We start from the raw sequence: 13,962 nt of genomic DNA, 5'->3' as shown, positions 1-13,962 counted from the left end.
ATTTTGTATTTCGATGTTTGACTTAAATATTTATTTCTTTACATTTGATATATTTCGTTTCGGTCTCGTAGTCAAACAGTTCTAAAATGTTAAATTTACGTTTCCGTTCCAGAATAAATAGAGGGAATTGTACACTAGCTGGATATTTTATGATTTCGGGTTTATAAAGAGATGGGTTTCATTTTGATAGCGATATTTAGACAGAGGGTTAATCCGAGGGATATTTTGGAGTAACGGTCGTCAATCTACGGGATTGTTCGTGCCTAATTACTCTGAAATAGTATTTTGTATTATAGTTAGTATTATCGCATGTTTTGGTTTTGGATCTTGAACAGGTCAATTTTATTGAAAAACGTTTTTCAAACATTGCTCTGGTTGGATTGAAAACTAAACGGGAAATGCGATGGTGTTTTTTTACTGGATCGATTTTTGTTCCCTAGTCATAGAATAATGAGATTCATGTTCTAGTCTAACAAAGTCGGTGGGAACCAGTGGGTATAATTATTTTGTCTCGGAAGGTTGACGTCACAACTTGATTGATTGAATTTAGTTAAAAACAAATAGTGTACAGCTCTCAATATTTAAAGTAGACGGACACCTCAAAATTCTAGTATTTTATTTTATTCAATTAGATAGCACTAAGGCCAAACGCTTCTTTGAAATGGTTAACTTGTATGGGTATTTTTCACCGCATCGTTTGTCCAAAAAGGGGAAGTTCGAAAGTGTATTGAAATTCTGAATTGATAATTTCACATGGAGATACCGCGATATTTATGTATTCATATGTTGTCTTTGTCTATTAAATATGAAACTGTTTTATGAATTTTGGTCATTTGTTATATGAGAAAATACATTGCTTGGCAAATCGTCATCACTGGTCATTTTTAGGTTTCTTATTCCTGTCATTATTGAATTTACTGTTTCGTTGTATTGTCAGTATGCTGTCAGAAGTCCTGGAGCGAAAGCACAGGCCGAACCCTCTCTACCAGTAACGTCAATGGCTGAGCTAGCAGGGTATAATGTCATGAGACAGATTATGAATGAAAAATACGTTTACACACGAAATCCCATTTACGTTGCACTACCACTAAAAATAACCCCTGGTTTTCTGGAAATCTTAAATTAGTATACTATGGAGTGCATTAATCCTCAATTTTGAATGCAAACTCATAAACAAGTAAATTTTAGCTCAAAATCATTAATGGTCTTAATCTATTTCTCTTTCACCAAAAGTTTTATTTCTGCCAATTTGTCGGTTAGTTTAAGTAAAAAATGACATCAATTGCACTATATTTTGGCTGAGTAGGCCTACTTTCACATACGTTCTAAATTTGAGGGAGTAATTGGTGGTATGACACCTTAAGTGTTCTCATGTTTCCGGGAAACGCTTTGATGTTCTTATATTTTCCTGAGCAGAGTTGGTTCTAATATTTCCAGGGTATAATTGGTGTGTTTTAATATCGATATACACAAGATAAGATAAACCACATTTTAATTAATAATATCATTCAAGGATTCCCTAAGCATGTTACAACTGAAATGACTAAATATCAATAATTTCCTGGTAAATGGGAAATTGTATACTTGGACTTAATATCTAGAATCACGCCACGCCACGACAATATATACATGTGTGAGGAAATAAATTTTACTTTATTTTTGGTAAAATGGACAATCCATAATTTGAGAATATTTTACATTAAAGCGACTTTGAACTAAAGTTGTAAAGAATTGATTAAATTCATTTGGCAAATATACTTAATAAAGTTAGTTACGTTATAACGGTCACTATAGATAAATGTTGTTTAAAAGTCAATATTACATATCAAGCCTCAAGCTAAGTCAAATACTTTACAAGTTTGTTATGCAACTTTTCTTCGGTCAAATCGAATACACAGATAAATCAATTGATATATGGATTGAACCTTATCCAGCTACGAATTATTGAATAATACATCAAACAAAATATGTGATGTCCATGTATATTAAATAGCGGTCAGTTGGGTGTTTCCAACAACAAAAATGTTAGGAGAAAAGAAGGAAATTTATTAAGAAATTATTATAAGCTATTAGCACAAAGTATTAAACAAATAACTTACATGGGCCTCAGTTTATTGCTAACGAAAGTACTATATAAACCTGTTTCGCCCAACACTAGGCACTTCGGTGTTGCGGCAGATTAGAATATATAAACTTCATTTCTATTATTCACAGGTTAGTTGAACTATTTTTCGTTAAGTTTTAAGCAGTAAACTGAGTACTCGATAAAGATAAATTATTTTTATATTATTATTTATTCAAAAGCAAAGTTAATTCAAATTATTAAATTACTTGGTTTGAATGTTTATGCAAAGTTGTGTCAATATCAGATAAACAATTAATGCAATATTTAATTAAATAAACTAGAACATTATTTCTCTTTCTATTATCAAGTTTAAATGGACAACTTATTTACATAATTTAGGATGTTAACCTCATAAGGTCAACCGCTTATTTATATTCATATTATGGAAACTTCTTCAATTATTCTTTATCTATATTTGTTATATTTGTATATATATTATTATGTATTGTTAATTGTAATACATGACTTCGGTGTTGCACATAAACAAAATAAAACCATCAATATCAACAGATACAGTAAGAATGCAGTTCTGGAAAGTTCTTGTTGTTATCTCTCTCATGTCTCGTGTTGAATCGGAGGGTGAAAAGACACAGCTGCAGAGTAGCCGAAGTTTATCTAGTAACCACGATAATCCTGTTTTATGGATGTTGATGAAGCAGGTGGACAGACTTAAAACTAAACTTTCTCAATATGACGAAAAAATTGAGAAATGTGCCAAGCAAGGTAAGTCTTTTCCCACTATAATTTTATGTCATTATTTTTTTTTCTTTACTTTTTTTGGTTCATCGATATCTCTGTTCTTAGCACAGGCACTTGTCTCAGAATTTTTTTTTCGTATATACCTTATAACAAGGTATATAGGAAAAAAAATTTCTGAGACAAGTGCCTGTGTTTTTTTCTGAGACAAGTGCCTGTGGTTCTTAGGGGTTTCTTTCGGCATTTTTTCTGTTCCTTTATATTTACTTTTTTTCTGCAGCAGGCTTGAACCATTATTCTTTATTCTGTAAATCCAAGTCTCACGATACATTTTGATTGACGAGTTCAACGCAGAGTCATCGTAAAAGAAGTTTGGTTTCGAGTAAAAGATATATATATCTATATATAAGTCTGAAAATTACACCAAACAGTGTTAGAGTTAGATTTTCTAATCCGTCCCTCAGCGGGATTCGAACTCACAACTTTAATACACTACAGCACCAATCGCTTAGCCTCATGTCCAGCGCTCTAGACCACTCGACCACATCCGCTATAATAAAATATAACTTCAATAGTCGTAGTGTTACCTTGTCACGGAAGGTGAATTTTAGAGATAGATATGAGACACGTGTTTTTAAGCGTGTGTAGATGTTGTATTATTTTCATACACAATGTATTTATTATTTGACAGCAATCTACCTCAACAAATAGAGATATAAACGAGTCTAAATTGAAAACTACGTTCAAACCTATGCGTCGGATAAAAACCGCAATTTTTATACGTGTGCACGTAAAACAAAGTTCGTTGCGAGGATCTAAATACAGCACAAACAACATGTTCCAAAAGATAAAAAAAGTGAAAAAAAAAGTGTATTTAAACAAAACGCCATTGACTAACAGGTCGAACAACAGATGTTATTTAACCATGCTGACTGCCATTGGCGATTGCCAAATAAAATTGATCACAAGATGTAACAAAATGGATCTTAATATAAATTTAATGCTAAACAGAAAACAACTAACTTGTTGCCACAATGTTATGCCACAAACATAATATTGAACAATTATACATAGATTGTGAGCATGTGTAAATGAGTATATTCACTTTAGGGGACGATGGTTTGGTTCGTTGGGGAAGGGCATGAGGATTTGAAAAAATAATAGGGTTATAAAACAAAACAAAAGAACAAATCTTAATTTATTAGTTGTTAGTGGCTTTGAACTAGGTGTCAGATAACTGCGAGTACTCTCAGATCTGTTCATTGTGTTTTTTTGTGTCGGGATGTATAAATACTCGGCCACGTCCACTTGTATTATTTTTTGTCTGATGAGTTAAGCCTTTTTAAACTGATTTTTATAGTTTGTTTTTATGTTGTACTGTTATACCACTGTTCCAAGTTAGGGGAGGGTTGGGATCTGCTAACATGTTTAACCCCGCCACATTAATTTATTTATGTATGTGCCTGTCCCAAGTAAGGAGCCTGTAAATTCAGTGGTTGTCGTTTGTTTATGTGTTACATATTTGTTTTTCGTTCATTTTTTATATGAATAAGGCCGGTAGTTTTTTCGTTTGAATTGTTTTACATTGTCTTATCGGGGCCTTTTATAGCTAACTGTGCGGTATTGGCTTTGCTCATTGTTGTTAATGTCTGTGTCATTTTGGTCTGTGGATAGATGCCTCATTGGCAATCATACCACATCTTCTTTTTTATACTATATGAAAACAATCCCTCCCTATAATATCATTTCAAATAGTCGTCCCGTTATATATCGATTTGACATTTGACAACTGTCTGGTATAGACATTCTGCATTAAAATATGAGTTTTTGTTTAATTTTCAGATAAAAATGGACTAATCCACGAAACACAAGTTGCGTTTCATGCACGTTTGGCAAAAAGTGTTACGCTTCATGGAGCACAGACTGTTATTTTTGACAAGGATATAACTAACATTGGCAATGCTTATAACCCACACACAGGACTATTCAAAGCGCCTTACGCTGGACTTTATTTCTTTTCGTGTACATTCTTGAAGCAAAGATCTACTTTCCTGCGTGTTCAGATGATGAAGAACAATATTGAGGTACAATTGGGATATGCAAATAAAGAAAGTAAGTCAGATGCTGGTTCAATGATTGCAGTAGTATATCTAAAGACTGGAGATATAGTTAAAGTGCGCCATCATCCTACCTTTGGACCAGAAACGATGCACGGACATTGGAGCTTTTTCACAGGATATCTTATTTGATAAATATATGATTACAGCCGTTTCCAATGAGTATGTAGCTAAAGGTTCCTATAATTTCAAAATGCATTAATGGAAATGACAAAAACTTTTTTGAAATATTACAGCCGATTTCATTACATGGTAGCTTAAGGTAATATCTTAGGTTAGCTTGCTTGCTAGCTGAACCGTAAAGTCATTGGTAGGTAAGGTAAACTATCCTCCTTTCGAAGTAGCCTAGTCATACAAACAGATAGATTAGTTACCTGTCGGACTAGTCTACTCTTAAAGGAGGATAGTTTACCTTACCTAACAATGACTTCAATGTTCAGCTAGCAAGCAAGCTAACCTAAGATATTACCTTAAGCTACATCTTCAATGAAATCGGCTGTAATATTTCAAAAAAGTTCTTGTCATTTCCATTAATGCATTTTGAAATTATAGGAAACTACTGTTGCAACTGCTTCGGGCAGTGTTGACCTTGGATGGATTTGGCTATTTTTAAAGTTCGTTTTTTTGTCATGTAGCTCTTCAACTGTTCTGGTTCTTATATGGTTTCAAATATTCGGTTTTGAGCGTTTCAGGTAAAATGAAAATCTAGAAAAGCGTTTCGGACGCATTCAATTTATAACACTTTGTTTTCACTTGCATTCACAAAGAGTACACACACTGAAATGACTCGCCTGGCTGCTTTACTAACACATACAGAAAAACGGATTTAGTATGTAGGGTAAGGTAATATTTTTGGTTAGCTTACTTGATATAGCTAATACGTGAACTCCTTATAAGGAAAGGTATACACTAGTAGTACCCTCCTTTTTGCTTAGTGTAGTCCTACAGACAGATATATTAGTCAATGAATTCACAGTTCAGCTAGCAAGCCAGCTAACCAAAGATATTACCTAAAAAAAATACCTACACACTGAAGGGTTTTTGCTGTAATTATTTAATATAAATAGTTTAACTAGATATAGGAAGATGTGGTATGAGTGCCAATGAGACAACTCTCCATCCAAATAACAATTTATGAAAGTAAACCATTATAGGTCAAGGTACGGTCTTCATTACCTTAGCCAAATTTGGCACAACTTTTTGGAATTTTGGATCCTCAATGTCCTTCAACTTCGTACTTGTTTAAACAAGGCTTGATAACTATTTTGATATAAGCGTCACTCATGAGTCTTACAGTGGCGTAGCTTGCATGTATGCTCAGATGCTTAAGCATCCACATCATTTTGGAAAACAATTTTTTTTAATAAATATATGATTGCATGTGTACAAACGGTGATATCTGAATGTTACAAGGGTGAGGATTTGAAAATATCGTCCAATCATTTACAACGCAGTATGCGTGGTCTTTCCTATAGGATCATTTAGTGTATTTAAACAAGATGGATAAATCGCAAAAAAAGTGTTCTCTACTTTTTCGTGAAAAGTCTGTCGCATCTTGTCGTCGGCTGCGACAAGCATAGAGGGTGGTTATAACAAGTCCGCATGTTTAGTCTGAAATTGAGCAAGTTAAACCATCATATATCCTGATAACGTTTCCTGTGACGCGAAAGACAACGTGATAAAAACTGTATTTGTATAATGGAGTGTTATCATTTCTTTGCTAATAAATACCTTCTCCATCTAGTTACAAATATTTTAATTTTATTTTCAAGAAGAGAGTACCTTTGTCCCAGCATTACACTTATTTTATTTATCGAAGGAGAGAAATAACAGCTTCCGAACAAATGCAATTGGATTTCAGTTATGATTTATATTTCCAATGGGTTCAAAATAGATGATCAGGACTTATTTTCGCAATTGTCAAAGACATTGCTGATAATACAAGTTTCACAAAAAGCTGGCAGGAATTGTATACATGACAGTGCTAACAAGACCAGACGGACGCAGGCCGTCCGGTATTTCCATGTCCACTGCAACGCTTTAAGACAATAAAAAAAAAACATTGTGAGGCTTATATTCTGAGAAAGGGGATCACTTCGGTTCCTATATTCCGAAGTTCCATGAACAGAGGTGCCGCTGTACTTGTTATATTTTTGTGATGTCAAGTGGGAAACTTTAACATTAAATATTTTTGAATTGAATGAAGGTACTTTCGAGAAAACAATAAAATTCTGTTGGAAAATGAATATATATTGGTTGGTATTTTGAAATTAAACAAAAATCTAATTAGTGTCGGATTCAAGGGGAATACTCATGCATAAATTGGAAAATGTCCAAAAAAATATAATTTTCTGCATAATATGGTCCCATTTTTTTTTCGCCTCGCTCGACTCGGCGACAATTTCGCATCCACATCGGTTCAACCCTGGCTACGCCACTGTCTTGTGTAGACGAAACGCGAGTCTGGCGTACTAAATTATAATCCTGATACCTTTGATAAATACTTCAACACGGAGCCTTGCTCACACCGAACAACAAGCTATAAAGGACCCAAAAAATTTCTAGTGTAAAACCATTCAAACGGGAAACAACGGTATAATCTATATAATAATCCTTATGGGCAAAATTATATAAAAAACGAGAAACGAGAAACACGTATAAATAACATAAACAAATGACAACTACTGTACATCAGATTCCTGACTTAGGACACTGAGGTGCAAACATTTGCAGCGAGATTAAACGTTTTAAAGGACCAACCCTTCTACCTTTTCTGAAACAATAGTATAAAATCATTCACAACATAGAAAAACACACGATAACTGCGTGTTTCACATAAACCTAAATCTATCCATGAACATGAGGTTATGAGGAGAATAACAAAGCCGGGCATACATGTATACGTCTTTTTCACAATAAATACTAGTACATAACTACATACATGTACTACTAAAAATAATAAATTAATTCCACAAAAAAGACAAACAAGACATTCCAATCCGAACAGCTTCCAAATTCCATCCTGAAAAACACAGTACAGAAAAGAATCATATTTTCCAAGAACTATTACCGACTGGAACAAACTACCGGATAACATTGTAAACTGCACTTCAGTAGACTCTTTCAAATCTTCAATTTCAAAGCACCGATATTAACTCAATTACAACATCTTGCTTTATTATACAAAACATTTTTTTTTAAATTTTATACGCCTGGATGATAGTACATGTATTGCACACGCACAAGTACTGATAATCAATTATTGATGTTTATGTGCCTGGGGAATCTTATGTGCCTGGGGAACTTTTAAACTCTGCAATCATTGCAAAGATAGTTGACCAACAAGGTATTTCTTTATATTAGATTCGAAGGACCGATTAAGCTATGCTAACTTATATAATAATGACAAATTAACCATAAATATTAGCCTACGACAAGGTCAGACGAACCCAGTCGTCAGACAGACATGCATATCTTACAATGAGTCCATTCAAATTGAGAATAGAAACGGTGAAAAAAAATCCGACCATAGAGCAGAAAAAACGCACTATGGAGGCCAGAATCGAATTTTTGTATTTGCGCAAGATGAGCGTGACGTCTACAGAAGACTAATCAGTACACGGGGTGGCGTGATGCTCGAATAAAACAGGTGAAAGACCACTAAAAGTACAATGATGAAGAGCATCGAGGCCCACAAATTCTTAAAATTTTTGCCAAATACAGCTAGGTAACACAGGCACTTGTTTCTATGCATGCGAAGGTCGACTATCCATATAAATAGTCGACCTTCGTATGAATAGAAACAAGTGCCTGTGTACAGTAATCTGTTAACGTTAGCGTTAGATCATCTTTCATGTCTTTAGTATTTAAGGTGGTACCTAACACTACAGGGAGATAACTCTGTAAAATCAGCTAAACGTTTTAATTACGTTGTGTTGTTAAGGGAACATTAAGCTTCTCAATGATCAAAATAAGTGTTTGTCAAACTGCTATATAACCAGTGTAATTTTTCTGATAAAACGGTTGGTTCATTTTTTTTTTTTTTTATATTTTTGTCAAAGGGTCAAAGTAAATACTTTGTTTAAATTTTAAGAAAATTAAACGAGCCAAATTAATTTTAGTTAAAGTGTTGGGTACCACCTTAAATAAATTAAAGTTTTGTAAACAACTTATTTATAATTATTTAATGCATGTCAACTCAGAAGGGCAGAGTACTACTACATTTCTAATCTAGCTAAAGCATTTACCACATACACTACAGTCATCAGGTTAATGATGAATCTATATGTGTTTTCATGTCAATATGTAAATTTATTAGCAATTCTGACCAAACCATATAAACATCACATTTATTATTGTCTGGTATTTGGTGTCTTAAGGTGTTAGACCTTGGTTCAGGGAGATAACTCTGTTGATAGATCTAAATATAAAGCCTTCTCATGAAATAAATAATTTAAAACCAAGAAAACTAAACATTGACCAATGAACCATGAAAATGAGGTCAAAGTCAGATGAACCATGCCAGGCAGCCATTACAACTAACAATTCTTCCTAAAATATAGGTGACCTATTGCTTATAGTGAAAGAAAAACAGGCCACAACACAAATACTTAACATTGATAAATGAACCATGAAAATGAGGTCAAGGTCAAATAAAACCTGAACGAATGACATATAGATTATCAACATATTTCCATACGCCAAATATAGTTGACCTATTGCATATAACACAAGAGTGCACACGCTGAAATGTCCCGATTTCTTAAGTTATCATTGATATTATGTTGATTGTCCTTAGTATCAAGCTTTATAAAAAAACTGTCACATAAACTTGATATTAAACAAGATAACTAAACAAAGACAAATGAACCATGAAAATGAGGTCAATGTCATATAAACCATACCAGGCAGACATGTACAGCTAAGTTAAACAATGCTTCCATACAACAAATATAGTTGACTTATTACTTATAGTTTAAGACAAGATTGCACACGCTGAAATGTCTCGCCTTTTTTTTAACCATTGATATTATGATAGTCCCAAGTATAAAGCTTTATTACAACTGTCACATAAACTTAACATCAGGCGCGGATCCAGAAAAGGGGGGGAGGGGGGTCCGGAGGTTGGAACCCCCCTTTTTTGTGGACGATCAATGCATTTGAATGGGGATATGTAATCACTGTGTATCATCGCCACCGGAAATTGGGTACTAACGAAGCGGAGAGAAATAGAAAAAAAAGTAAACAAGTTAAGAATTCATCCAATTTAAAGCATTTCCACTCATTTGATGAGGGTGCCGCTTAAGAAATGATTTTCTGATATATAATTCTTTAAATTATTAGGCCGATAAGAACAAAATTAATTCAAGATTTTGTGTAATACCCCAAAACTTGCCACTTAGTACCGGAAAATTTCGAGGTCGATCGTCCTCTGTCGCTCCATTCTCAAGATATTGAACTGTTTTTCATTATTTTTCTAGACACATTTTTAGATTATTATAGTGTGGCATTATATTTACTGAAATTTGTTGTCAAAAACATGTTTTTTAAAGAATATGGACAAAAACATTGTTTGTTTGTTGTACGGCGAATTGCAGGACGTTGTACGGCGAATTGCAAAATAACAACTTTTGTGTGTACGGCGTCTTGCAATATATCATATTTTTAAGAGGAAATTAATCACTGTTTAGATAAAATCAAGTGACGATATTTTGTTGATATCAAAGCTTTACAGGCTTATAAATATACAAAATGTCTAACTTATCAAATATTATTAAATACATGCCGTTAATTCAGTTCAGAAGGCCTCTGTTGCGTACCGCTTTTCGATTTTGTACAAAAAGGTTTTTTCAACCATATTATCCTAAATACATTTATATATTGTTATACTGCTAGCGACTGTTGTCTTTTTGTTTTAGTGTAAATTCAATAAAATAAACCGTCCATTCATCGTTTGTTGGTGCTAGCTTTAAAAAGACAGTGGAGATGTGGTATGATAGCAAATAAGATAACTATCCATCAGGATAAAATAAAGTATATGCTATCGTACGGCCTTCAACAACGAAAACTCCTACGAAAACTCGTACCTTATATAGCTGAGACTACTATAACAGTTATAGTAGTCTCAGCTTGTAGTCTCAGCTTGTAGTCGGCTATAAAAAGCACTGACAGAAAAATGTGGAAGGACTCAACAAGAAAACTAACGGCCTTACTTATATACAGTGTAACACTGAAACAATTTATGAAAACAACAAATAAGATAGAGATGAAGCAACGAAAATCACCGAACCACAGGATCGAAAATTCGGACAGACAAAATTAAGAAAATACTTTGTTTTCATCGAAAGTAAGGAGAAAAAAATCGTGAATTGCATTTCGAATTAATTTTCTTGTCTGTTTCTTTTTGAAAATATATAATTTGTATACATCTTAAATGCTGTGAAGCAAATGGTATTTCTATCTAATGCATTTTATCTAATGCATAATTAGATGGGGGGGAGGGGTCCGTTAACATGTTAACAACACCTCGATTTTGGCAAAAACTGTTAACAACAAATTTTAAATGCTGATAAGAGTTAACAGCAACTTTACTTTTACCTTACTTTTTCCAAACGAACTCAAAAGCAATGAAAAGGGGAAGTGCATATATTTTCAATGTATACAAAAGTTTGAAAACCACTGTACAAAGTCGCAGAAATGCCAAGCTCCATAAGGAATCTTATATAAAGCTGACTAATTTTCAGAAGACACACGCAAGTACCATATTTTTTTTATTGACACATGGACAGACAATTGAACGGATGGAAAAACAGACGGAGTGATTGGCTCCAAGAAAAAGGACTATGTCATGAATAATCGAAAATGCTTCAAAAAGCAAAAGGGAGGCTTCTTCTGGTTATGTATATTGTTGAGTAAATGTTTTATGTCAATCAGTCGTAGCAACTTGGGTTATCGTCATGACGTAGGAAAGTAAAACACACAGAATGAGTGAATACTATAGGGCGGGGCTCTTATAAATTATGGTTACATCTCAGTCAGGGTTTTTCATACGACTCATTGCTTACATGATTTTATTAAAAGGAATTACATCTCCAAGTCCTAATTAAGAACTGTGAGCTGAAATAAAAATCTCCATCTTTACATTTCTGAAGTCTTAGACTAGCAATTTGACATCAATTTGAGAACCAAGTCCTCATTTTTCGGCCTCTTCTACCAGGCCACACTGTTCAGTTATTTTACGAATTGCAAATTGAAAAGGTACTTTATTTTTCACAATTCCGTCCAGGTACTCTGGGTCAATATAACTTATCAAACATTTCATATACATCTCAATTATTTTCATCATAGGACTGACCAGGGTTTCAGCTGGATAAGAAGTGGCCTTTCCTTTTAACGTTTTGGATACATTACAAATAGAAGCCAGATATAACTACATTGGTTAGACGTATAAAGAGGGGCATGAGATATCCCTAAACATGTTTAACACTGCCGCATTTGTTGCACCTGCATGTCCGTAACCTTTGCTACATTTGTATATAGTCTTGTATTTATTTCATTTTTTAAATTTTGGTTCATTTATATGTTTCAAGAACAAACATTGAACTTCTACCCCCTTTTTGTAGTTAAATGATTGCTCACTTAGGAGACAGCTTCAGGTATATCAATACACAAGTACAAGTTTAGTTTCGCATTATAGCCATGGTGAATTTTCTAAATATGAAAGTTTTTGTACAATTGAATTGATTTTGGATATTTGGATAATAGTATATCCTTCCTAGTGGGTTTATATGAACATTTAGATTGTTTTTAGCATGTTTTATAAGCCATTTTTCAGTTTGAACGTCCATACGTTCCTATCCGTACCGCCATAGATTTAGAAATTTTGTATTGTTTTTCAACAAAGATTTGACGCTCGATCTTTTCAATTCAATTTTATGGAAAAAACAGCAGAAATGCATATGATTTTTTTTTTTTACCTTTTGATAGATATATGTCTATGGTTTCAGGAAAGGTATCACTCTTATTGATTGAAATTTTCCTTCGGACCAAATTTTTGAGATCTTTGTGACATGTTCAACCCCCTATTTTGCAATATTTGGTATCAAATAAATGCTGGTTGTTGCCATGGTTACACAAAAAAAAAAGATTATATTTCACCATTATTACTATTGGAAATCAAATTTATGGACGATTCTCTTTCCATAAATATACACATGCATAACTCAAATAGTAAGCCTTATTTATTAGGAAGGAAGGGAAAGAGGGTGTTTAAAAATTATGAGTGTTAATTCTAAGTTTTTTGTCCTATCTGTGAATTAACACCACACCCTAGTGCATAATTTTCTCGTTGCGTTGGGTTGTTTCTTCTATATATTTGGTCGGGCTTCTGTTTATCTGACATTTTCCTCATTTCCATTCTCAATTTTATCAAGGATTTACTATACTCAAATATTTTTTAAAGATATGTACAGTTACATATATGCTGTTTGTCACTCCTTTGTGAAAGCAACAGAGATGGACAGCAAATTTTAATGTGATTCTTGTAAATAACAGTTAACAAATAAACAGTTAACAACATTGCAAATTTTAACAAAACAGATTACAAACAGTGGGTTAAAAACAGTTAACAGTTTTTAAAATTTATCAGTGAAATAACAATTTAAAACAAATTAAAACCTTGAAAAGGACAAAAACAGTTGAACATAAAAGGGTACCCCACCCCCCCTTAAATATTTGAACTTAATACTTCATTTTCTTTGAAAGGACGGTAAATAACTATTCTATAATTAGCAAGTTGCCATACAGTAAATTTGTCAACACGAGCAAGTTGCCGTACACTAGACTTTATTTCTTATGGTCTATATTCTTTAAAATACATCTTTTTGACAACAAATTTCAGTAAATATGATGCCACACTATAATAATCTAAAAACGTGTTTGGAAAAATAATGAAAAACAGTTCAATATCTTCAGAATGGGGCGACAGAGGACGATCGACCTCGAAATTTTCCGGTACTAAGTGGC

General features: G+C 33.4%; 1 protein-coding gene across 1 annotated transcript; it reads left to right on the top strand.

The window, feature by feature from the left end:
- Positions 1-2,617: 2,617 nt before the first annotated feature.
- On the top strand, positions 2,618-6,681 carry LOC139495113 (complement C1q tumor necrosis factor-related protein 3-like). Its single transcript, XM_071283269.1, has 2 exons — positions 2,618-2,848; positions 4,664-6,681. The coding sequence occupies exons 1-2, from the start codon at positions 2,647-2,649 to the stop codon at positions 5,068-5,070; spliced, it is 609 nt and encodes a 202-aa protein (XP_071139370.1). The 5' UTR covers positions 2,618-2,646; the 3' UTR covers positions 5,071-6,681.
- Positions 6,682-13,962: the final 7,281 nt, after the last annotated feature.

The sequence above is a fragment of the Mytilus edulis genome, chromosome 11 (assembly GCF_963676685.1).
Source record: "Mytilus edulis chromosome 11, xbMytEdul2.2, whole genome shotgun sequence".
NCBI lineage: Eukaryota > Metazoa > Mollusca > Bivalvia > Mytilida > Mytilidae > Mytilus > Mytilus edulis.
The sequence above is the reverse complement of the archived record's forward strand: the minus strand, read 5'-3'. Positions and strand labels throughout refer to the sequence as shown.

What these genes read in the sequence shown, in the direction of transcription:
- LOC139495113 (XM_071283269.1), top strand. Translation starts at nt 2,647, where the DNA reads ATGCAGTTCTGGAAAGTTCTTGTTGTTATCTCTCTCATGTCTCGTGTT. An exon ending in TGAGAAATGTGCCAAGCAAG is followed by an intron (nt 2,849 to 4,663) that starts GTAAGTCTTTTC and finishes TTTAATTTTCAG; the next exon opens with ATAAAAATGGACTAATCCAC.